General features: G+C 51.2%; 1 protein-coding gene across 1 annotated transcript in view; it reads left to right on the top strand.

Annotated features, from left to right (window-relative positions):
• Positions 1-25,798, top strand: part of LRRC74 (leucine rich repeat containing 74) — a 43,305-nt gene extending 17,507 nt beyond the window's left edge. The window contains exons 8-14 of the mRNA XM_008590459.1: positions 2,344-2,429; positions 2,892-3,086; positions 6,901-6,996; positions 9,852-9,998; positions 16,063-16,170; positions 17,138-17,220; positions 25,735-25,798. Coding sequence (XP_008588681.1) covers positions 2,344-2,429; positions 2,892-3,086; positions 6,901-6,996; positions 9,852-9,998; positions 16,063-16,170; positions 17,138-17,220; positions 25,735-25,798 — 779 coding nt within the window. The remainder of the gene's footprint in view (positions 1-2,343; positions 2,430-2,891; positions 3,087-6,900; positions 6,997-9,851; positions 9,999-16,062; positions 16,171-17,137; positions 17,221-25,734) is intronic.
• The last annotated feature ends 669 nt before the right edge of the window (positions 25,799-26,467 follow it).

The following is a 26,467-nucleotide window of genomic DNA, read 5'->3' as shown; positions in this document are numbered from 1 at the left end:
GATTAGAAGAACATGTAGAGAAATAAACTGCTGACCTCAGGGACACTAAGGATTATTAAACATGGCACAGTAAGCACGAACTGCAACAACAACAATTCACGTATCTGACAATAGTACATCTAAAGCATGCGTGTGATAAAAGACCCCATGAATAACCTCAAAAGACAAGCAACAGACAGGGAGTAGATATTTTCAGCATTTGTATAAAATAAAAGATCAGTATTCAGAATATTAATAAAAGATCCTATAGATAAATTAAATGTAAGTACCCCCCATAGAATAATGGTCAAGGAATGTGGATAGCAAAAGAAGATACTGTATTAGTCCATTTGTGTTGCTTATAACAAAATACATGGAACTGGGTAGTTTATAAAGAAAAACATTTATTGCTTACAGTTTCTGAGGCTGGGAAGTCTGAAGTCCATCTGGTGGTGGCAACAGTGACCCAGGGGTCTCACATTGCAAGATGGTGGGAGCAGAGAGGGCAGAGAGAGAGAGAGACAGACTCCCCTCTCCTATTAAAGCCCTCAGAACCACGCCCCTGACCACCATTTTTAATCCATTCACTACTCCAGGGTCCTACAATCCAATCACCTCTTCAGGGCTCCACCTTTCAATTACCGTAATAGGATTTCCCCCTCTTAACAGTCACAGTGGGGGCCAAGTTTTTAATACATAAAACTTGGGGGACACAATTCAAGTTTCAGGGAGTTTTGGGAGGACATAATTCAACCCACTACAGATACCAAATGCCCAACCTCTTTAGTTATTAGAGAAATGCAAAATAAAACAAGAAATAGATTCCCCTTGTCATCCACCCAAAGTGCAAAAGTTTAAAGTCAGCAAATATCAAATGCTGCAGACAGTGGGGAAAAATAACACTCACAAGCTGCTAGGTAAAGGCGCTTTGGAGAACAATTTGATAGTGTCCAGTAAAATGGAAAGTGTGTGCCTTCTGTGATGCAGCATTTACTCTACATGTCTCAGAGAAGCTCTGGAGAGATGTCGGAGCCAGTTATTGTAGCATTGTTATAAAAGAAAAAAAAGCCAGAAACAACGTAAATAGTCATCCCTGAGCAAATGGGTAGAGGAGAGGAGGACACTCAGACGGTGGGAGAGGGGTGCTTATTTAGACAGGGCGGTGAGAGAAAGGCCCACAGGGAAGGTGGCTTTTTGCTGAGACCTGAATGACCAAGAACAAATAACCGTTCTTGGTTCTGGAGGCGTGGCATTCCAGGCAGAAAGAACAGAGCTTGGCATGCTTGAGGAACATGAGGGGACAGTGTGGCCAGAGCGGAGAGGACAGGGAGGAGGGCAGATGAGGAGAGGTCATGGAGGTGGCCCTTAGCCAGATCATGACAGGCTTTGTGAGCCATGATGTGGACAAAGTCTGGATTTTGTTCCACGTGTGATGGAGTCATCGGAAGGTGTTAAGTGGGAGAGGAACATTGATTTGCAGTGTTAGAAGAATGCAGTGGAGTAGAACAAGAATGGAAGAAGGGAGACCTACTGGGGGTTACTGTGCTGGTCTAGGCAAGACAGGATAATAGCTGAGCTCAGGCAGGAGGTGGCGGTAGAGAGGAGCGGATGCATTCAGAATTCATTTTGGGGGTAAAGCCAAGGGGACTTGCTGATATGAAGAATGAGGGGAAAGGAGAAATAAAGATCAACTCGTCATTTTGCTTCAGCTACTGGCTGGATGATGTCACTTACTTAGATGGGGGAGCTCAGGGCGTGACAGCTACGGAGGAGCAGGAGTTAGGAGTCCAGGTTTGCACTTTGGCCATATACGTTTGCGAGGGCCATTCAACACCTACGTGGAGATGTCAGGCAGTTTCCACGTGAGTTCAGAGCTTGATGAAGAGGTCAGGACTGAAGGTATACGTTATGCAGGTGGATATTTTTAACATACTTTACCCTTCCCCTGTGAGTCACTAATCTTGCTTTTATAGTGATGCCATGGTAAACATCTACGAGCATCTGGCTCTTCCCATATTCCGTGCTGTCTTAGGTAGAGTCTCAGGGGTGATATTGTTGTGTGATAGGATATACACATTTTAATGAGAAAATATGTGATCATAATATATTTTCCGAACAGATTATATCAATGTTCTTGCCACCTTTAATATATGAATATGATGATTTCACTACATCTTTGCCAGCGTTAGGGATCGTCTTACAATTTTGTGTTTAAATGAATTACTGAAAAAATTATTATCTTAGTGTTTTACTTTGGATGACCATTGGGTTATCCTAATCCCCAGTGTCATGGATATGTGTTGACTCAGAGACTGGGTTCTTTGGGACATAGGAGATGCTGGGCTGACTCCCCTCCTCTTCCAGGCCTCAATGTAGGGCTCCAGTCGCTGGATCTGAGCTGGAATCACTTCCACATGCGGGGAGCTGTGGCCTTGTGCAATGGCCTCCGGGTAAGGTGCTCTCTGGGAGTGGTGTTTTGAACCCAGGTGAAGATGGCCAGGGCCTCCTGTCCACCCTGTTGAACCTCTTCGGCATGGTCACCATGGATGAGGGCGCACTGAACTCTCCTCAAATGTTTTTTGCGTTGTTGGTCTTCTTTCCACGATTCCTGGATATGTTATTCTTTAGTGTAAATCCAACCTGCTGAGATCTGGGTGGCATCTTCAGGGACACTTCAAGAGGGCAATTTAATTAGGAGATGGGGAATGACCAGAACCCAAAGGGAATTAATCTCAAGAGTACTTGAGATTCTGAGCCCATCTGGGAGGGATCTGGAATGATCTGGCAGATCGCTCCTGGGGACCACTGAGCACCCAGCCTGGATGGCAGCAGGGGATAGGAATCAGGGCCCATTTGTCTGGATGAGTGACACACAACCTTGATGCTGGTGCTGTTCTCCCCTCTCTCTGGAGACTAATGTGACCCTGAAGAAACTGAATCTCTCCATGAATGGCTTTGGGAACGATGGGGCTCTGGCCCTTGGGGAGGTCCTTAGACTCAACAGCTGCCTGACCTACCTAGATGTCAGCAGCAATAACATCAGCAATGAAGGAGCCTCCAAAATCAGCAAAGGACTGGAATACAACGAAAGCCTCAAAGTTCTGAAGGTAGTCTTTACCTAAGCCGGGCCGGGCCGCCGTGCGTCTGTGTGCGGGGGGGTGATGGGGCTGGACATTGCTGGAGAATCGTTGGGAACCTCTGTCTTGTACTTCATACATGCATGTATTCTTGACTATCTTTCTGCTGCAAATCCAGTGTCATCCCCGGTTCTCCCTGGTGTACTGCAGTCATCTCCCATCTGGGTCTCCTTCAGGCTTTCCCCATGCAGCAGCCAGTGTGTGCTTCTTAAAGACAAATGTGACTTCCACTCCCTCCACCCCCAATCTATTCCCTTCCAGCTTAGATTTCCCCCCACCTCCCACGCTACCAATGGCCTCCTCTTGCTCAGATCCAGTTCTCTGATCCCTGTGTGCCTCTCTGGCCTCAGTTTACACCATGTTCTCCCTTGCTTTCCACCCAGGCCTCCTGGTCTCCTCCCCTCTCCTTTCGCCCTGGCCCAAGGTCGTGGCTGCTGCCCTTTCTCCTTCCACTGCTCTGCCCCACTGGCTTTAATTACTGCTCACTTCAGAGAGCAGCTCAGGCAGCAGCTCCTCAGGGAGCCCGCCGGAATCCTCTGTCTAGCTTATCTGTTCCCAGAACCCTCTCACTCCTTCCTGCAGAACTTGCTGCTGTTTGTAATTACGCTCTCATTTGAGGGACTCCTTGGCCTTCTGTCCCCTCCACTAGCATGAAAGCTTCCTGAGAACAAAGACTGTGCTTGCTTTTGCCCATTATTATACCCTCGTACCCAGCATAGTGCTGGGCACATGGTAGATGCCTGATGAATATTTATTAAATGAAAGAATCAATGCATATTTAATCTTAAATTAATTTGCCTGTAGATGCTAATTTATAACACAGAAGCTTCTTTTTTTGAAAAACATGAAAGTCGGGGACTTCTATGACTGGTTCCCCTTTCTGGGGCTCCCATATCAGGTGATTCATCCTCATTCATAGCCCAACCTGGCAAAGTGGCCTCTATTAGCTGCACTTGTCAGATGAGGAAACTGAGGCTGTGTGCCTTGCTCAGGCCTCACAGCTTGCAAGAGGCAGAGCAAAGCCAGCTCTGCCTGGCTTTCTGTGGCAACTCCAGCTCCCTGAGGATGTGGGGTGGTTGGGGGCACCACAGATGTGGGGTCCTGGTGGAAGGAAAAGGGCCATGAGGAAATAGTGAGGCTGAGCTTGCCTGCCACGGGGACAAGAGGAAGCTGCATTCTGACTGGCAGAGGGAGCATGGTGGCTGCAGACCAGGAGAGCTGGAAGCCCCGGCATGGGTGGAGGGGAACCAGGCATAGCTCAGACAAGACAGACTGACCCCGGCTGTGAGTGATTCAGCCTCAGTGGCTAAGCCAAAGAGAGTTCTGAGAATCTGAATTTTAAAACGTTAAGAAGTTGCCTCAGCAAAACGGCAACAGGGGTTGTCTCTACTTAGTGGGGTACAGGCAATTGAAAACATTACCTCTTTTCTAATTTTTCCACAATGAGCATGTGTAAGAAATGTGTTTTAATTTTTGAAAATATTTTAGAAGTGAAAGAGAAAAGTTTAAAGCAAAACTCTTAGTTTGGTCACAGGCGGAGACCACATCAACTTTGCCATAGAATTATCTATTGTTCTCCACATCCAGCCCTAGTCCCCCTTCCCCTAATCTTGGAAAAGTAAGGAATTCCCCTTGGCAAGTGAGTCCAGCAAAAGATTCTAGATGCTAAGCTCCACGGGGGCAGGGCTCACGTCTGTATTTCCTTACTGTAGTATATCAGAGCCTAGGAAATACCTGACACATAGTAGGTGCTCAATAAAAGTTTCGGCCTGCCTCATCATGAAAACACCCATCCTGAAGCCTTCCATAATAATAACTAATGCTCACTCACTGCTTGCTGTGTACCAGGTATTCTTTGGAATTCTTTGCCTGAACTGACACGTTGAATCTTCAGAGCGGCCATAGGTGATTGTACGAAGTGGTCAGGAAATTAGTGCAAGGCTGGGCAGCTTGTAAGCAGAGCCACCAAGCCCCATGTTCCCTGCTCTTACCGTCCATCCGTGCTTCAGTGGCGCCCAGCACCATTGGGATAATGTCCTCATTTCTTAGCTAAGCCCACAAGGTCCTCTGCGATGTGGCCCCTCCCAGCCTTGTGCCTCGTTCTCCCTGCTCCTGCTCACAGACACCTCAGGCTGTTCCACACCTCCCTACACCTTTGCACTTCTCTACCCTTTTCTTCTTTGGTGAATCCTATTCCCATCTCTGGTCCTCCTCCCACCTTCTTCAGATCTGACTCATCCCCATTAGTCCTGCAAGGCTTAGCTCCAGGGTCCCCTCCCCTTTCCTTGCTCCTGCAGTGCCTGTGTGTACCTCTGTCACTGCAGTCATCACATGTCTGATGCCATTTGATTGTCTCCCCCAACTACAGTGTTAAGCTACCTGAGGGCAGAAACCTTGTCATGTCTGCCTCTCTCTCAGTGCCTGTCCCTCAGAAACCATGTCCCTCAGGGCTTAGCCCAGTGGCTGGCACATGGCAGGCCTCCAATAAGTATTTGTTGGACGGATGAATGGATGGATAGACGGATGGATGGGCAGTGAGACGGACAGGTGGGTGGATAGAGGGATGGATGGGCAGTGAGACGGACAGGTGGGTGGATAGAGGGATGGATGGGCAGTGAGACGGACAGGTGGGTGGATAGAGGGATGGATGGGCAGTGAGACGGACAGGTGGGTGGATAGAGGGATGGATGGGCAGTGAGACGGACAGGTGGGTGGATAGAGGGATGGATGGGCAGTGAGACGGACAGGTGGGTGGATAGAGGGATGGATGGGCAGTGAGACGGACAGGTGGGTGGATAGAGGGATGGATGGGCAGTGAGACGGACAGGTGGGTGGATAGAGGGATGGATGGGCAGTGAGACGGACAGGTGGGTGGATAGAGGGATGGATGGGCAGTGAGACGGACAGGTGGGTGGATAGAGGGATGGATGGGCAGTGAGACGGACAGGTGGGTGGATAGAGGGATGGATGGGCAGTGAGACGGACAGGTGGGTGGATAGAGGGATGGATGGGCAGTGAGACGGACAGGTGGGTGGATAGAGGGATGGATGGGCAGTGAGACGGACAGGTGGGTGGATAGAGGGATGGATGGGCAGTGAGACGGACAGGTGGGTGGATAGAGGGATGGATGGGCAGTGAGACGGACAGGTGGGTGGATAGAGGGATGGATGGGCAGTGAGACGGACAGGTGGGTGGATAGAGGGATGGATGGGCAGTGAGACGGACAGGTGGGTGGATAGAGGGATGGATGGGCAGTGAGACGGACAGGTGGGTGGATAGAGGGATGGATGGGCAGTGAGACGGACAGGTGGGTGGATAGAGGGATGGATGGGCAGTGAGACGGACAGGTGGGTGGATAGAGGGATGGATGGGCAGTGAGACGGACAGGTGGGTGGATAGAGGGATGGATGGGCAGTGAGACGGACAGGTGGGTGGATAGAGGGATGGATGGGCAGTGAGACGGACAGGTGGGTGGATAGAGGGATGGATGGGCAGTGAGACGGACAGGTGGGTGGATAGAGGGATGGATGGGCAGTGAGACGGACAGGTGGGTGGATAGAGGGACGGATGGGCAGTGAGATGGACAGGTGGGTGAATGGATGGGCAGTGAGATGGACAGGTGGGTGAATGGATGGGCAGGTAGATGGTTAGGAAGACAGATACTTACAGAGAAGTCTGGGAGGAAGACACAGGCTGTGATTTGATAATAAGTGGAAGCTGTGCTCTGAGCCAGCCTCTCCTGCCCCCATCTCAGCCTCCTCCTGTCCCACTCCTCTTTCCACAGCTTTTCCTGAACCCTCTAAGTATGGATGGGGCTGTTTTACTTATCCTGTCCATCAAGAGGAACCCCAAATCCAGGATGGAAGAGCTTGACATTTCCGTAAGTGATCAAATGGTAGTGGCTTGCACCAGGGTGTGAGCCAGTCACCATGCATGCCCACTCTGTGTCGGCCGTGTCATCAGCTCTCTCTCCCAGGCCCTCACACAAATGCTCCATGGAAAGGTCACTCCTTTTGCTACAACTCTGGCCTCTCCAGGGATCCTTTCAGTAGGAGGAGCCATTCAGTCAATAACATGACAGTGAGAAATAATTTACCGGATCCTGGGACCTCAGAATGTGAACACCTGAGCGTAGAGATAAGGAAACACCAAATAGAAGGTGGGAGGACTCCACAACAGAATTTGTTCACCATCAGCTTTGCTAATGAATGGCCCTGGATCCCAGGATGGTTCCAGAATCACAGGACTTTTAGAATCTGAGTATTAAAACATACACAAACTTGTATTTTCATTTCATGACTTGGCCTATTATACTCAGTAGTATTGGAGAGTGCAAATCTCTTGAAGGAAGAGGGAAGCCCAAGGAGGTGACTTCAGACTCCTCCCAGGTACTCTTCCTGAATCAGCATAGAGCGGTAGCTGGTAATAACAATATTCTGTACTTGTCTACCATTTTATATTCTTTTTTTCCCAAAAGTGGTTTTATATATGTCATCTCATTGGATCCTACTCTAGGAGGTAGGTAGAGTATTGTATTAATACCTTAGGGCAGCTGTGAGAAAGTACCACACGCTGGGTGGCTTAGACAACAGAAATGTATTCTCTCTCAGTTCCAGAGGCTGGATGTCCAAAATCAAGGTGTCAGCAGGGTTAGTTCCTTCTGAGGGGTGGGGGGAAGAACCTGTTCCAGACCTCTCTCCTAGCTGCTGCTGGTTGCTGGCAATCCTTAGCGTTCCTTTGTGTGTAGAAGCATCACCCCAGTCTCTGCCTTCTGCTTCACAGGGCTTTCTCCCTGTGTGCATGTCTGTCTCTGTATCCAAATGTCCCCTTTTTATAAGGTCACCGTCATATTGGATTAGGGCCCACCCTAATGGCCTCATTCTGGCTTGATCATTTGTAAAAACCCTATTTCCAAATCAGTTCACATTCACAGCTACTGGGGATTAGGACTTCAACATCTTTTTGGAGGGAGGAAGGAAAGTCAACCCCAAACAAGTACTTTTTCTCATTTTCCTATTTTACATATAAGGAAGCTGAAACAGAGAGGTTAGGTCATTTGCCCAGGATGCACAGCAAATGAGAAACACAGCAAGGAGTAAGCCCCTGGGCTTCTGCCTCTACTCTAGAGTCCTATAAAGTTACCATGGTAAAGTCCTTTTAGGCCGGCCTGGTGGCGCACTGGATAGTGCGCCGCTTGGGAAGCGCTGCGGCGCTCCCGCCCGAGGGTTCGGATCCCACATACAGACCGGTTCCCGCTCACTGGCTGAGCGAGGCGCGGGGGCAACACCGAGGGTTGCAATCCCGTTGCCGGTCCCCGGTCCGGTACGGGGGCAACACTGAGGGTTGCGATCCGTTGCCGGACACGGAAAAAGACAAAAGACAAAAAAAAAAAATCCTTTTACATTTTTTAATGCCACACAAATATGATGTTTTGTAAGATTTTTTTTGGCGGCTGGCCTATGTGGTTATCCAAACCCTTGACCTTGGAGTTATCAGTACCACACTCTCCCAAGTGAGCTAACCGGCCAGTCCCTGTAAGAATACTTTAATGCCTTGCAATTATATCAGGGATGAAACTTTGAACATTTAAACCCAAGCTCCGTAGTTAGCAAAATTTGGATTTCTACTTGCCACATATTACGAAGCATTATAAAAACATAGCTGCTTTTCCTTACACTGTGTTCTTCACCCCTCCTCTCTGCCCCAACCCCTTCTTGTGCTCCTGGGTCTTTCTCCTCAGAGCCCTGTCCTCCACCCCGTACTCCAGCTCTGACTTTGCACCCCAGATGCTACCTTAGCCCCCACCACCCCTGCCTCTGAGCCTCAGCCACAGGTTCAGTTTTGGTTGGAATTTGTTTTTTCCCCTGCAGTGCAGGTTGAAGGCATGGACCCAGGCACTGCCTTGGCATGTTTGAGGGAATGTTAGAAACAGAGCTGTGTAGGCCCGTGATGAATGCAATCACATTGCCACTTAACAAGCCTACCAAAACAAATAAGTCTGAATTAGCCTTTTCCTTCCCTTTTATCAGTGATGCCGCCATAACTCTAAACGGTGTTGGAATTCCTCCTTTGTAGATGCTTCTAGAATTTTCTCTAGAATATCTACAGTCTTTAGCCCATAAGCATGGGTTTAATTCTTTAAAAAGGCAAAAGGTACTCTGAACCACATCTGAGGAATGAAGCAGGTTGGTCAAACTGGAAAAGGCTGGTTTTGATCACACTATTTCACAGAACACATATTCTCCCAGGTCCTGTACATCAGCTTTGAGGGCACTTTTGAAAGGGGAGTTCCCAGTTTGTTTTGAGCCATGACAGGATTGTTGGAATAAAGCGTCCTCTTCTAGGGCACCTGCTCTGAAGAACAACACTCACATAGACATAAACACTTCAGGATGTTTTTTTAAAGGACCAGTGTCCCAAATCCATAGTTGTGTATTGTCCATTGCACGCAGACACTTATGCTCACCATCTGAGAGCAGAACTGAGTTGGCAGCATGTGACGAGTCACCAGCACTCAACGGAAGCTCTGGACAAAATCATGTAGGAAACACACAAGTCAAATCACAAGCTCTAAAACACCAGAACTATCCCACTAGGAGCAGCATTGTAGAACAAACTGGAAAAGATGAAACTTCCTGAGTTGGGTTTGGGTGGGATAGGGAGGGCCCACTCATCAGCAGGGAGTGGCACAATGGCGGTGCCCTGGCCATTGGTTCCCCTCTCTCCCTGCCACAGAATGTGCTGGTATCTGAGCAGTTCACGAAAATACTGGACGGAGTGTATGCTGTTCACCCCCAGCTGGACGTGGTATACAAAGCAGTGCAAATGCTCTCGGCCAAGAAAACCATCCTCCTGTGGACAGACCCCATGAAACTGATCCAGGTGAGCTCCTGCCTTCCTCTCAGAGCCTCCAGGGAGCCCTAGAGAAAGCTGGCCTTGGGTGCAAATCATCTACCCAGAGTTTCCCTTTCCCCAAAGTGTCTGCACAATCCTCTCTGACAAGGAATGTCTCAGTCCCTTGGGCTGCAGGCATGGAATATTCCCTGCAGATGTCGGATCTCTCAGCAGTGCTTCTCAACTCCCAGAAGAAGGGAAGAACTGAGATTGGGCTGAAGTGGGAGTGGCTTGGCACAGGATGGATTCTCCTACCCAGGCTCCTCCACTTGCTAATATATGCCCAAAGGCAAGTCACTGAAGCTCTCTGTGCCTCAGTCTCTTCACCTTTAAGATGGGCATAATAATAGTACCCACCCTGGTAGGGTTGCTTGGAAGACTAAATTACGTAATATGCACGAAGTGCTTAGAAGAATGTCTGGCATATAATAAGCACCCAATAAACACAGGTTCACTCCAGCAGTTCATACAGATGCCAAGACATCCCTGTGGTCATGATGGCTATTTGGTGGCTTTTGCTAAAGGAGAACACCTGAGTCCTTTATTTCTAGAGCTAACCTGCACCTGGCTTGAGTCTTAGATTGTATCTGGCAATCACAGGAGGCAAATGTAACAGTGGAAATAAAAAATCAGAGAATATTAGAGCCGAAAGGGATGTTATTGCTCATCTAGTCCCATCGCCTCACAGAGCAGTGACCACACCCAGGTCTGGCGTGTCCACCACTGGCCTCTCACCCGGCGGTGGAGGTGAGGAGCCTGATGCTGGTTGCAGACCGGCTGCTATTTGGAGAAGCAGGAACAGGATGATGCTGTCAAGTGCAGGTTCTGCAGAGTGTGTGTGCGACGGTGCTACTTGCGCCTGATTGGTCTGCTCTGTGCCTCAGTTTCCAGGACTAAATAAAGAGCTCTTGTGTGAAAATTCTAGAAGGCAAAGGGGTATTAAGTACTTTTATGAGTGAGATGACTTTAGATAGAACCAAGGGGAAACCCATTCTGCAAGGGGAGCAGGATGTCCCAGTGAACAGGAATGGAGTTGTCTGATGCCAAGTGGGGGCCCCACCCCTTGTTTTAAAAGAGCATAGAGAGAGAATCTTGGAGTGGAGACCAGACTGGCAGTGTAAAACATGGTCCTTCCCCTCGGGGGCCCAATGATCTGGTTGGAAAGATGGGACAGAAACAGTAATGACCCTTGGGCCGGCCCGTGGCTCACTCGGTAGAGTGCGGTGCTGATAACACCAAGGCCACGGGTTTGGATCCTATGTAGGGATGGCCGGTTTGCTCACTGGCTGAGCGTGGTGCTGACAACACCAAGCCAAGGGTTGAGATCCCCTTACCGGTCATCTTTTAAAAAAAAAAAAAAAGAAAGAAAAGAAACAGTAATGACCAATAGAAAGTGTAATATGATGAACAATAAACAAGAGACAAGGGCAGCAAATAGAATCAGAATCCAAATTAGAGATTATAGGAGCAGGCGAACAGAAAAGCGTGGCTTCCTAGCAGAGATGGGATTGGGAAGGGCCTTGAAGAGTGGAAAGGATTCAGCGAGCCACGGGCACGGGAGGGTGTTCTGGGACGGGGATTCCCACCAGCCAAGGCAGAGGGGGGACTGCACCCGGTGGGATTGCCTGCAGTGGGACTGCCTGCAGTGGGACTGCGCTCGGTGGGATTGCCTGCAGTGGGACTGTGCTCGGTGGGATTGCCTGCAGTGGGACTGTGCTCGGTGGGATTGCCTGCAGTGGGATTGCGCTCGGTGGGACTGCCTGCAGTGGGACTGCGCTCGGTGGGACTGCGCTCGGTGGGACTGCCTACAGTGGGACTGCGCTCAGTGGGATTGCCTGCAGTGGGACTGTGCTCGGTGGGATTGCCTGCAGTGGGACTGCGCTCAGTGAGACTGCACTCGGTGGGACTGCACTCGTTGGGACTGCCTGCAGTGGAACTGCGCTCGGTGAGACTGCACTCAGTGGGACAGCGCTCGATGAGACTGCACTCAGTGGGACTGCACTCGTTGGGACTGCCTGCAGTGGAACTGCGCTCGGTGGGATTGCCTGCAGTGGGACTGCACTCGATGAGACTGCACTCGGTGGGACTGCACTCGTTGGGACTGCCTGCAGTGGGACTGCACTCGTTGGGACTGCCTGCAGTGGGACTGCGCTCGGTGAGACTGCACTCAGTGGGACTGCGCTCAGTGGGACTGCCTGCAGTGGGACTGCGCTCAGTGGGATTGCCTGCAGTGGGACTGCGCTCGGTGGAATTGCCTGCAGTGGGACTGCGTTCGGTGGGATTGCCTGCAGTAGGACTGCACTCGGTGGGATTGCCTGCAGTGGGACTGCACTCGGTGGGATTGCCTGCAGTGGGACTGCACTCGGTGAGACTGCACTCGGTGGGATTGCCTGCAGTGGGACTGCACTCGGTGAGACTGCACTCGGTGGGATTGCCTGCAGTGGGACTGCACTCGGTGGGATTGCGTGCAGTGGGACTGCACTCGGTGGGACTGCCTGCAGTGGGACTGCGCTCGGTGGGACTGCCTGCAGTGGGACTGCGCTCGGTGAGACTGCACTCGGTGGGATTGCGTGCAGTGGGACTGCGCTCGGTGGGATTCCCTGCAGTGGGACTGCAGTCGTTGGGACTGCCTGCAGTGGGACTGCCTGCAGTGAGACTGCGCTCGGTGAGACTGCACTCGGTGGGATTTCCTGCAGTGGGACTGCGCTCGGTGAGACTGCACTCGGTGGGATTGCCTGCAGTGGGACTGCACTCGGTGAGACTGCACTCGGTGGGATTGCCTGCAGTGGGACTGCACTCGGTGAGACTGCACTCGGTGGGACTGCCTGCAGTGGGACTGCGCTCGGTGGGATTGCCTGCAGTGGGACTGCGCTCGGTGGGACTGCCTGCAGTGGGACTGTGCTCGTTGGGACTGCCTGCAGTGGGACTGCCTGCAGTGGGACTGCGCCCGGTGGGATTGCGTGCAGTGGGACTGCGCTCGGTGGGACTGCCTGCAGTGGGACTGTACTCGGTGGGATTGCCTGCAGTGGGACTGCGCTCAGTGGGATTCCCTGCAGTGGGACTGCAGTCGGTGGGACTGCCTGCAGTGGGACTGCCTGCAGTGGGACTGCCTGCAGTGGGACTGCGCTCGGTGAGACTGCACTCGGTGGGATTCCCTGCAGTGGGATTGCCTGCAGTGAGACTGCGCTCGATGAGACTGCACTCGGTGGGACTGCGCTCGGTGGGATTGCCTGCAGTGGGACTGCGCTCGGTGGGATTGCCTGCAGTGGGACTGCGCTCGGTGGGATTGCCTGCAGTGGGACTGCGCTCGGTGAGACTGCACTCAGAGGGACTGTGCTCGGTGGGACTGCCTGCAGTGGGACTGCACTCGGTGAGACTGCACTCGGTGGGACTGCACTCGGTGGGTCTGCCTGCAGTGGGACTGCACTCGGTGGGACTGCGCTCGGTGAGACTGCAATCCGTGGGACTGTACTCCGTGGGATTGCCTGCAGTGGGACTGCACTCGGTGGGATTTCCTGCAGTGGGACTGCGCTCGGTGAGACTGCACTCAGTGAGACTGCACTCAGTGGGACTGCACTCAGTGGGACTGCGCTCGGTGGGACTGCACTCAGTGGGACTGCCTGCAGCATGTTTGGGGGATGTGAACAGAACCACATGGCTCTTACAGAACAACCACGTGGCTCCAGCCATAGAGAAACCTGGAAGTCAAAGCTGGCAGGGGAGGCTGGGCTGGATGTGGCAGTCCTCACATTTTAGGCTCAGAGTTCAGGTTTGATTCCATGGAGAGCAGGGAGCCGGCGAGAGCATTTGTAAACAGTGGATGTGGTGTGAACCCAGTTGGACTGAGGGGGGAGACTTTTCTGGCAATGGGGAGTGAAATGAACTGAAGGGGGTAGAAATGAGAGTGGGAAAACCAGTGAAGACACTACTGGAGTATCCAAGATGTGAAATAGTGACAGAGAATGACAACGGACATGAAGGACGGATGTAAGAGGTATCATCATGGAAACATCTCCAGGACTTGGTGGCTGGTCAGGGGTGTGTGTATGTGTTGGGAGAAGGGAGGCCTGTGGTGATAAGGGAGACCCAAAGGCAGTCCCAAATTTTAAGCCCAGGAGGCTGAGAGACAGAGGGTGACATTGCCAGAGGCAGGGAAGTCCGGATGGGGCCCTGCCTGCTGCTCCCCCGTTCTCCACATTCGAGCCTCTGGATTGCTCCCTGTCCCTCTGTGCATCAGTTCTCTGTTAACTCCAGGCCTGTGCCTGGGACACGCGTCTCCTTGCCCTCTGCGTCAGCTCAGTCCTACCTGTTCTCCAGGTCTCTACTCAAGCGTCACTTCCATGGGGAACCTTTCTCAGATTCCCTAGTCCACAGTACATGCCCTTGCCATGGTCCCCGCCCCCGGCTGTACCTTTGCACTGCAACACTGCCACCTCCTCCAGGGCAGGGGCTCAGCTGCTTCTTATCAACAGCACCCACCAAAGCAACAGACCCTGGAACTGGCCAGGGTTCTTCATTACTGACCACAGAATCTGCTCTAGCTAGGGTAAGCACAGAGGGATTTATTACAAGAGATAGACCACAGAAACACTGGGAGGGTGGAAGAAACAGACTCTTAATTTAGAATCTAAAAATGGCTCCCAAAACACTCCAACGGGGTTGCCAAGATGGTTGCTGCTTCTGCTGTGATCAGGAAGCTGCACCATCGGGAGTCCCTGCTCAGTCAGAAAGCAAGCACTGCAGCCTCCCATGGCCTGCTTCTCTCCAAAGCAGACTTCTCATACGAGTCTCACACGCACAGATCTCATACAGGTACTCGGTGAAACCCATCCCCTCTGACCCCTAGCCGCAAGGGGGGTTGGAAATGTCAATTTTTAGCTTTCCGGCCTCTGCATTATAGGAAAGCACACTAAGAAGGAACTGGAGTGGGGCTTAGGACCACAGCTCTCAGGACCACTGTGCAGAATTAAGCTGAATGAGATTTACTTTGGATGTGTTGGGTTGAGGTGCTAGTAGGGTGTCCTGCAGCTGTTGAGATGCAGAACTGGAAATGTAGGTGTGGGAGTCACCTCAAAAGGGTGCGTGGTAGCGCACTGCAGAAAGGGAAGTGTGGGGAAAAAGAGCAGGGGACCAGGAGCTGAACCCCGAAAATTCCCCCATGAATATCTGTCCTCTACAGCTCTATAGGAGTATTTGTCAATACAGTAGGACCTATCTGGGAGCTTTTGAGAACAGGAGGGGAAGAGAAAAAGATAAGGGCCCCAAAATATTTTAATGCCATTGAAAAGATGCTCACAATGTATCAATACAGTGCATTTTGTAAAACAGTAGATGCAATAAAAAAAAATGATAGGTAAATATTAGATAGGTAGGTAGACAGACAGACAGACAGATGGATAAAAGGATACACACCAAGATGTTACCTCTGGATGGTGGGATTGGATTTATGGGTTGTTTTTTATTGTCTTCTTTCTGCCAATCTAAAATCGCCTTGCAATATGAGTAGGTAATGTTTTCGAAATGAAAATGATGAAATATTATTTTTAAAGTATTCTAACAAAATACGTCTCCATATGAGCATGTGAGTGAAACTCTGAGAATCCTAAGAATTCCTAGAGTCTGTCCAACCCATCACACTACATGGCTGCGGCTTAATCTTTTGATCACTGAGCTAACAACGGCCCGCCCACCATCTACAGTGCACCACCTAGACTAGTCTTAACGGAGGTAATTCACACACGTAAATGTGGTCACCAGCCCTATTCCCTGTATGCTGTGGCTCCTTTGCAGCATGGAGGTCACTCCTTCCACCTTTGGGATGGGGGGAGCCCCTGCTGGGTGGGGTGGGGCTGCTGGGAACCAGGCCAGCGCCCAGGAACCATCGTGGCATGCCACCCTGCCAAGCCCCAGCCTGTTTATGCCGCAGCATGGACAACCGCTAGCATTCTCCTCCACCTTTCTACACCTGGGAGTTTGGGCCACCCTTTTGGGGAAAGGAGGGGAGCTGCGACCATTGTTATAAGGCCAAGCATTTGTCTCTTGCTTCACTCAGAGCTATGCAGACCAGCACAAAATCGCAGTCGTGGACTTCTTCAAGCACTTGAGCCCTACTGGAGCAATGGAGATGCCTGTGGGCGAGTTCCGAAAAGCCATGGTGCAGGTGTGCTGACGGCTGGTGGCTGCGGGCTGTGTGTGTGTATGTGTGAGACAGAGAGAGACACACACACACAGAAACAGAGACAGGGAAAGGGGGGGGAGGGAAGTAGAGAGGCACAAACACCCCTTAGAGCTTCCTGGGATTGGCCCCAGGACACTCGTGTCATTGTCTAGACCCAGAGGGAAGCCTAAGGCTTCCTCGACCCCCTGCTGACATCATCCTCTGTGCCACCAGCTGTAGGGCTTGATGCTACTGATGGCCCAAGGTGCCACCTAAAGACACACGCTGTCCATCTTGCAGGCCCCTCTCCTCACTGCATTTGGCTGCTGGGCAGATGAAAATGGGACTGAGAAGAGACCTCATCCCAAAGCCCCAGTATTTCCACCCTTGGCCCTATCATCTTGCCTAAAATCCCACATTCCCCCCACTCTCCGTACGACCAAGGTGCTGAAGTCCCCCTGAAATGCACACTTGGAGGGTCCATCGTCAGAGCGTCCTAGGAGGGAACTGGACCTGCAAGAATAGGACTCAGAAGGGGAAGTTCTGGGGCCCACGCAGGGGCGAAAAAGACACTCGGTGCCCAGGCCTTGTGTGAATTGGACTGGCCAGGACTCAGCAGCAGGAAGAGGGGACCTCATATGCTGCAGAGGAGAGTTCCTGTCCACCCCAGGGCCACCTGTGTCACCTGGGCCCTGAGCTCCTTCCCCTTACCACTCCCCGGGAAATGGGGGCCCTCTGGAGTCTGGATAATGACTCATGGGTGGGGACTTCATGCAGCCCCTGCAGGTTGTGGGTTCAGTTTCCTCGACCATCCATGGTCCCAAGAGGAGCAAGGCATTGTGGCGTGTGTGTGCGTGTGTGTGTGCGTGCACGTGCGTGTGCACGACTGTGTGTGAGTATTGGGGAGGGGTCTTCTCAAGGGGTGGGCAGAGAGCTTCATTAACCTCACGTGTTCTGTTCACCTCCTCAGCAAGATAAGGTCCCTGTCAACCAGTACCAAGTAAGGGAGCTGATAAAGAGGCTGGACGACAAGACAGGCAAGGTGGACTTCAGGTCAGTCCAGGCCCAGGGCCGTTCCCAAGGGGCCCCAGCTGGGTGGACGTGAGCTCTTCTCCCGCTCTGCCTGCGCTGTGTTAGTTAGGGCCTCACCACGCTGCAGCGACTGGCTGCCTTTTCTCTGCACCCCAAGGCCAGGCCCCACCGTTTACCTTCCTCCTTATCTTCAATTCCCCTGATCAGCAAAGTCTGAGTCTCTTTCCTGTGCTGTCAGCTGCTGGACCAGTCGCTGGGAACACGAGCAGAAGGACAGCAGCCCAGCGCTCACAGCCTAATCAGAGGTGAGACGGGCAAGTCCCCAGGCCCTGGTGGGGTGGGAGGAGAGATGGGGTGCGGACCGCGTGCTGCCGTAGCCCAGAGAGGAGGTACCACTCGGGTGGGAGGTGGTGATGTTTCCACTGAGGCTGACAAGACCGACACAGACAAGAGGACAGAGGGACACTAGTGCCAAGTGCTGAAGTGTGGGCCAGCGCAGTATGTCGGGGGACCACGGGTCACTCAGTGCTGCCAGGGCTTAGAGAATGAGGCAGGTTGGGACTTTGGCTGAATTCCTTGAAGAGGGAGGAAAGGACCGGGGTTATAGTCATGGCAGTAACCGACACCCCCTGAGCCTCACCCAGCCGAGTACCTGCCATCCGCCATCGGGCACGGTACTGAATTCTCACGGCGCCCGCACAACACTGCCATCGCCCCCATTTCATAAACAATGAAACTGAGCTTTAGAGCGCTAAGCAGAGAAGCTAAGTTCTCTCAGCTGGAAAGGGGCAGCTCTGGCCCTAGTTCCCAGGCCTGTGTGGTTCCAGAACCTGCCCTCTTGTGCCACACCCCTGGCCCAGGTGCAGGACGCTGCTGCCCCTGCCAAGCAGCCAGGACGGGCAGACTGGCCCAGCTGCAAACCTGCTCCACTTGTGAGGGTGAAGCTCTCAGTCTCCCTTGTCCTTAAAAATGGGCTGATAACCACAGCACCCAAGAGGGTTTCTTGAGAACTGAGCAGGGAAAATACAGGTAGGGGCTGGTGCTTGGTGGCGTCACTCAGCAGTGACACTGTCATCCAGTGAAGGGGCCGCAGGGATGCCCAGGCTCGCACTCCCTGGTGCCACCTACTCTTGCGCTGCTTCGGGCCTCTGTCCTGCGCCTCCTCACCTGCCCTCCCTAACGTGGTTCCTCTTATTCCTTGGGAAGCTGGTGGCAAGTGCCCAGATGGGGGTCTCAAGACCTGGTCCCAAGTCCAGCAAAGTCTCCAGGTTTGCAGACGAGGTCACATGGCTGTGGAGAGGCAGAACTGGGGTCTGGGTCCCCGAGTCTCAGGGCCACCTCACATTGCTCCTCAGATCCACATCAACGTTTTATTAGTTTTGATGAAAGAGCAGAGTTGTGATTTTTATTGTTGCCTGAATCTTTTTTATTTTTATTTTTTGTTGCAAATAATATCTACATGTAAAAATTCTAAATCCACAAAAGTATAGCAAGGAGAAAATGAAGGTCCTCTTTTGTCTCGCCCCACAGTTCGCTCTGCCTCCCCAAAGGGCTCCCAGGAACAAGTTCAGGTGCAGGTTTCTGTGCTTTGTCCCATGCACTTGTAATCATATGTGTGAGCGTGTGAGGGCAGATATGTTAAAAACATGGGTCCTAGGGCCAGACCACCTGAGTGCCAATCCCAGTTCCAGTGGGACCTTGGGCAAGTTACCCAATCTCCTTTACCTCAAGTTCCTCATCTGTACTATGGGGCTAATAATAGTACCCACAGCGTAGGAGTTCGTGAGGATTAAATGAGTTAATTAATGCTTGTAAAGCATTTAGAACACTCCCTGGCACATGGTAAGTGGGCTTGCCATACATACATGTCTTTATTATAGATGGTTTTACACACACACGCACGCATGCACCGTTTCTTACCATAAAAAGGATCATACAATCATGTTTCTCTCAGCTTGTTTTGCCTTAACAGTGCACCTTGGTGATCTTTCCATGATGGCACATTTAGATCCATCTCAGTCTTTTTAATTGCCACATAATATTTCATAGTATAGCGGTCTTGTAATTTAGTCTTATTTTTATGGGCATTTAAGCTATTTCCAACATTTTGCTGCTACAAATAATACTGTCACAAGCACCCTTGTGTAGACAGTGTTTGCACATGTGTTTCTCTAAAATAGGCTTGGTGGGGTGGACCCAGCAATTGCTGGGTCAAAGGGTGTACACATTCTAAAATTTAAATCTGCTGCCCCCTTGTCAACCATCCTGCCCCAACACTGCACCTGCCCGCGTGCGGCTTTCTGCTAGGATGAGAGATGGGTTTACAAACGGTCTCATCTGGACCTGAGCCTGTCTTAGCATTCAGCCATCAGCCATGAGGCTGCCCTGGTGCTCAGCATTATTCCCGTACCTTTCAAACCAGCTTCTTGGAATGCTGAAGCCACAGGCACAAATCCAGTCTGGAAAGTAGTCTCAGTGAGAGAGAAATCCTGGCAAGTTAGATGGTGGCAGGAGGACGCAGAGGTGGCCAAACCTTGATGGACAAATGCCGTCAAGGTCTGTGCACGGGCAATAAAGTCTGTCTTGGTCTGGGTGACTCTGGGCTGCTGGTGGTGTGCCCTTCACCAGGGGGCACCTTCTGGTTTTAGTGATCACCTGGGGACTCGTTGTGGCCTCGTGAAGAGCCACAAAGACGAATTGGGAACATAAGGAGGTTGCTCGGTGGCAGGAGAAGAGCAGTGGGGAGGAGGCCAGGGCACAAAAGCAGTTGTCATGGTAACTGTAAACTTTGTCAAGGGGAGAAGTTTCTGAGGCAGGAGGCAGTGGCAGAGGGACAGATGCTGAGGAAATGAGGGCAGGGGGCCTGTCAAGGCAAATGTGGAGAGTCACATGGAGAAAGTGTGGGACAGGAGACCAAGAGACCTGCATCTACAATCGTCCCCCCTTATCCATGGCAGATATATTCCCAGACCCCCAGTGGCTGCCTGAAACCACAAATAGTACCGAACACTAGATATACTGTGTTTCCTCCTATACAGACATGCCTATGACATAGTTTAATTTGTAAGTCAGGCACAGTAAGAGATGAACAACAATAACTATTAATAAGGTAGAACGATCATAACAATTCACTGTAATAAAACATGTGAATGTGTCTCTCTCTGTCAAAACATCTGTTGTACTGCACTCACTTATTTTCCGACTGGTTGCCCAGGGGAACTGAAACCACAGAAAGAGAAACTGGATGAAGGGGGTCTACTGAAGCTGTGGCCCGGCACCTGGCCCCATGAACTTGGGGGCTGAGTGGTTCCACCTGAAAAATGGAACAGCAGAAATAAAGGTTTCCCAACCCCGTTCTGAGAGACTATCAGTCTGCATTTCATTTTAAAAGTCCTTGAGAAGGTGGGGAGATGGGAAGCACTTAGCGAAACGAAAGGAATAGTCGAGAACAGCATACGCTGATCAGGTGGGCGGAACGGCACCTCCGAGGGTTTTGATTAGCCTCACCAGTCACCATCATGGACAAATGAGGGCAGGACTGGTCTTGTGCCCCTCGGCAACACCAGCACTGTGCCTGGCACATAGTAGGTGCTCAATAAAAACCTGTGGCATGAACAAATGCTTTCACCTGGTGATTGTTTGGGGCAATTTGTGGCAAGCTGGGAAAGTCTAGGGGCGAAAGGCAGGCTGCTCTCCAGGCCTACACTTCGGAGCACCGATGGCAGATCCAGGAATCCAGTCACCAGCCTGAGCCGCACTCTGCTTCACCTCCACACTTGGACGCCTCTCTGTACATGTGGCAGAGTCATTCTTTGAAATAATTTACATCTCCCCTCATGTGCCATGTTTCCCCCGTTCCTTTCCTTGTTCGAGGTCTTAGCCTCAGTGGTTTTAGGGCCAGGTTAAAAACAAGTCTAGCTTTATAACCTGGTGTCTTGCAAGACTTGTCCCTCCTTCGTTCACATTTCCCACGGCCTAAGCTTATGGGGGAGAACAGAACTTGAGGAGAGAGGCAGGAGGAGGGAAAGGGAAGGTTACAGGAGCTCTGAGAGGAGCTGCCCCAGCACTGCGGGGAGGTGAGGGAGGCCTGTGAGTCCTGCAGGACCTCAGGGCAAGCAGCTGAGCTGTGTGGGGGCCGTTCTTGGGCTGGGCTCCCAGGCTCACCAAAGCTTCCCAGCCCCAAGCATGGCATGAACAGAGCAGAGCAGCAGCTGTGAAGGGTCCCTGTGGGCTGGGACCAAAGGCCCCCAGTGGTATCAGTGTGGACAGATTGCCAAAGACCAGAGGGGCTAAAGTTTCCAGTCATTGGCTCGACCCTGAGCATATTCCTGAAGCTGAATTTTCATCACTCTGGGTGAAATAGGGCTCAGTGGCAGAATTAGGATGACAAAGGGAAAATAAATGCAATAAGGAGTTTGTGGGCTGGGACTGACAGCTACAGTACACATCAGGGTGCTCTGTAGATGTCTGGTCTATCTCCCCCAAATAAAGTGAAGCCCCTTGAGGTCAGGGATCATGTCTTTTAAATCTGTTACGACACATACAATTCTCCAAGTGCCCTGCCTGCAACTGAGCATCCGGCAAACGTTGGTGTCTAGGTGGAACCCTGAGGATTACGTGTGGGCTAGAAAGAGAAGCCTTGAAGTATCAAAATGTGTAAGGGACAAATTACACATTCGTAGTGGTTATACATCAATAAAAACAGCAAATTTTTTCAAGACGCTTTTGTTTATCGTCTGCATAAAACTGAAAAGGCAGCCATTGTTCTTATCAAATCTTATTTTTGTTCGGGTGGCTTTGGGAGAATAATAGAGATTATGGGAAAGCAAAAATGTCCCCCCTCCACACCTTCTGGACTCCAGGTCACCCCTTGACACTGCCACCCCCAGGTAAGTGAAGATTGGAGAGCCGCACCCCAAACCTGCCCGCAACAGCCCCCGGAGTCTCCCCGAAGGTGGAGTAATTCCTGCATTTGGCCACTAGGTGTCAGGGCAGCTCCAAAAGTCTTTGTGAGAACTGCGCTTTGAGCTTTTAGGGAAGTTTCCTAAATCTGGAATCTTTGCCATGCACTTTCTCTGATCTTCCAAACTTCTGCCCTTGAGGAGCCTGGCCTGGAATCTGAGCCCTGAGGGGTCCAGCAGCTGGACACCTGGGCAGACTTCCCCAAGGCTCCGTGTCCTCATTGTGAATCAAGGTTACTAAGGACTACCTTGCCCCTTTGTTGAGAGGAGGAAAATCGGGCACTCAGGAAGAGCTCCATAAACATCCAGTCCCCATCCCCAGTCAGATTGCCCTAGAACTGGGCAGGATCACAAAGAGACGTGCTCCATTAGGGCAGGACAGCATAATCAATTTATTGGCTTGATAAGTCAGGAGGTTAGTAGGCAGGAGGACCCCAGCATAAGCTGCAGCACTTCCATGGACCAAAGTAGAGATAGAGGGACCTTGCAGGAGTAGATGAAGCTGTCAGGGACAGAGATGGCCCAGAGGCATTGGCCCAGCCTCTGACGGTGTCAGGGTGCAGCCCAGGGAATCGGCACCTTGGGCTTGCCCCTCTTTCCATACCCAACTCAATCTGACTTTATGCGCTAACTCTTTGCACCCTCACAGTGATTCTGTGCAGTGAGAATCATTGTTATCCCCATTTTACAGATGGGGAAATGGAGGGACGGAGAAGTTAAGCATCTTGCCCAGAGTCCCCCAGCTAGTAATTAGCAATGCTTAGATTCAGACAATGGCCATGTGTTTCTGGCACCTGAGGTCTTAACTACGATGTTTTCCTGCCCCTCTGTGGCTTCCATGCAGCTTTTTTTTTTTTTTTTTTTTTTTTTTTTCCGTGTCCGGCAACGGATCGCAACCCTCAGTGTTGCCCCCGTACCGGACCGGGGACCGGCAACGGGATCGCAAGCCTTGGTGCTGCTCCCGTGCCTCGCTCAGCCAGTGAGCGGGAGCCGGTCTGTATGTGGGATCCGAACCCTCCGACGGGAGCGCCGCCGCGCTTCCCAAGCGGCGCACCATCCAGTGCGCCACCGGGCCGGCCCTTCCATGCAGCTTTGTATCAACAGAGTTCCCTGTTTAAATGCATTTGCTCTGTTGACATCCTTTCTGCAAAACAGTGAGGAATAAAAAAATTATAAGCAGGCAGGAGCTCCCAGCCGGGCTGGACTGGCCGATGGGAGGAAGGCAAAGGCAGAAACAGTGATGCTCTATTGTGGCCAAATTCCCAAGGGCAGGTTGATAAGCCCTCTCCATCCCCTGCATGGCTCAGCAAGTGTACTGGGGCAGTAGGGTAGGAGAAGAGAGGGTGCATGGAGTATGTCTGGGTGCCAGAACTGTCAAGTGGTTAAGCATGTGGGTTCTGGCATTAGACTGTTCTGGGTCTGTATTACGTCTGGTGTCACCAACTATCAGCTCTGTGACCCGGAGCAATTCATTCATCCTCTCTGAATCTCAGTTTCCTCATCTATCAATGGGAATGATCATGATACCCCCTCCTCTATAGTGTTGCTGTGAAGATTTAATGAAATCACGTGTATGAAACACCAAGCCCAAGGCCTGAAATACAATAAGTGCCTAATATAAGTATGATGTCCTTACAGTGGTAGCTGTAGGTCCAGCAGGGCACAGTAGGCACCAAACCAAGCAGCAGTCTTTAAAACACCTGAGTACTGGGTGTTGGAAATGCCATGGGAGGTGTTCTGATCTCAGGCCTTGACTTAAGCCTTGTGTAAAAACCAAAGCATTTGTCCACGGTCATAAGAAGAATTAGAGGAGCCAGCAGCACTGGTGGACGTGGCACAGGCAGTGCTGCTTCATAGGCCTGCTAGAACAGGAGACGTAGTGGATATCTGGCATCTTTCTTGGACTGGGGCATGTCCCCAGTCTTAGGAAAAGAGCTGGGACTTGTAGCTGGGACATAGGATCATGCTTACACAAGATATCAACTCCAGATCCAGGACCAAGGATCCATGATCCAAGGAACCGAGGACCTCAGAGAGTTCCCTCTGGCAGCTGCAGCTCAACGTTCTCGAGCAGTGGTGTGCTGATGCTGGTGGGGTTACTCAGGGCCCAGGGCCTGCCGATCTGTGGGGCAAGCTGCAGCGTCTGGTGTCTGGCTGTGGTGGTAGCTATGGTGTCCTCAGGGAACCAGGTCTGGCTTGCCAAGTGAGGACTTGGAATTTGTTTTGTTTTAAACAAAAGAAAACAATGCTTGGCAAGGCCAGCCTGTGTCCTAAACACTGGCTTCTGACCAGTGGCTTTGAGCTAGAGCAAAGCAACCACTCTTCTCCAGGAAGCCAACATCCTGGAGGGGAAGGGAAACCGAGGGCAGCTGCGACAAGGCTGCCCTGGGGTCCAGTGGTGCCTTTTATGGAAGGACAGCAGTGTGACCCTCAGAAGGGTTTTTTTGTTTTGTTTTGCTGCCACCTTAGGGCATCTGTGGATGAACTAGAGGGAGGGTGACTGGCTGGCTGCTGTGGGTTACAAGATACCTGAGGCGTAACTCTTGTGCTTGTGTAGATGTGCTGTGGTATAATAAAGAATATCACTGGTCATTTTCCGAGTTCTTGGCACAGAGCTTCAAAGCCCTTAGAATTTCCTGAGTGACAGAAATCTATTATGCTAATGAGGTGACTTGGGGTAGGCCCCTAGAAAGCTTCAGGATTGGGGGCTGGTCACCAGAAAGACAAACCATGTAAGTAAAGGTTGAGACTTTCAGCTGACAGACCTCCAGGAAGGAGATGAGAGATGCTGGAGATGGAGTTCAGTCACACGGCCAGTGTTTAATCAATCACACCTACATAATGAAACCCCAATAAAAACTCTGGACACCAAGGCTTGGTGGAGCTTCCCAGTTTGTGAACAAATCAGTGTGCCCTGATTCCACAGAGAGAGGATTGAGAGGTCTGCAACCCCTCCCAGATCTTGCCCTATGTGTGACTCTATGTGGCTATTCCTATGTTGTATATTTTTTCTTTTTTTTTGGCAGCTGGTCTGTATGGGGATCTGAACCCTTGTCCTTGGTGTTATATGCACCTTTTATAACAAAACTGTAATTTTAAGTATACTACATTCGGTGAGTTCTGTGAGTCATTCTAGTAAATTATCGAACCTGAGGAGGTAGTGAGAACCTCCAAATTTGTAGCTGGCCAGTTAGAGTGCAGGTGTCCTGGGGATCCCACTTGCACTGGCATCTGAAGCAGGAGCAGTTTTATGGAGGACTGAGTGCTTAAACCAGTAGAGTCTGATGCTAACTCCAGGGTGGTTAGTGTCAGAATTGAGTCGCAGTACACCCCAGTTGGTGTTAGTCCAAGTTGGGTGGAAACAGAACACGTGTACACAAAAGTATGCTCACATTTGAATTTTAGAGATGTGTTGTGTGTGCTTCAATGTGTCCATGCCCCAAAGTAGGGGCTTGTCTGTGAGCCAAGCCCCAGACCCACCTGCTTTCTGGCCTCAAACTGGCCACTCCCAGCTGTACCTCTGTTTTCCCAGCAGAGGACCCTCCAACCTCACAAGTCCTCCATCTCTGCAAAGCTTTTCCAGCTCTCTAAGGCCTGATTCAGGAAACACAGGAATAGAAGATAGGATCCTACACTAGTTGAAGGTGCTGGAAAAAGGCAGCAATGTGGCTGGCTTCAGTGACACATCACACCAGGGGAGCCCAAGCCAGAATCCTCAACCTACCTGGGGAGCAGACTTCACCACCTGGGGGCAGATTGAGGTTCTGTAGGGACTGAACTTATACAGTTTAGGGGCCCTCTTTAAAAAAACAAATTTACAAATACAATGTTAGTGATAGAAAGTGGATGTTTATTTAGAATGACAGGGGGGGAAATCACAACAAATGACACATTTAAAAAAAATAACCATGCCACAAACCTCAGATCTTCCCAGGGCCTTGGAAGGGGGCCTCACTGAAATGAGGGTCCCTGCAGCTCGAGCTTCTCAGCTTCGCAGTTGCTCTGCCCCGCCTGCATCTCCTCCCCTCCGGAACCCCATGCTCTGCTGCAGGAAGGGAAGCCTGGGGCAGCGACCAGACACTTTCCTAATTCCTTAGCCCACGCTGCCAAGAGGAAAGGCTGGAAGGACTTCAACTCTGAGGGTTCTGCGCTTGTGAGCAGCTGGTCTAGCCCTCCAAACCTCTTTCCTCTGTGGAGCAGTCAGTTGCGGTCACACCATGAACCCCGTCCCTTCCCTCACTGTCACACCCTGGAGGCTGCGATCCCTACTCCCTGCTTTTGCGGGACATGAGGCAGTTCCTGGGGCT

Source organism: Galeopterus variegatus, unplaced genomic scaffold, assembly GCF_000696425.1.
Source record: "Galeopterus variegatus unplaced genomic scaffold, G_variegatus-3.0.2 Scaffold140, whole genome shotgun sequence".
NCBI classification, from domain to species: domain Eukaryota; kingdom Metazoa; phylum Chordata; class Mammalia; order Dermoptera; family Cynocephalidae; genus Galeopterus; species Galeopterus variegatus.
Note: the sequence above shows the minus strand (reverse complement) of the source record. Positions and strands in the feature narration are given on the sequence as shown.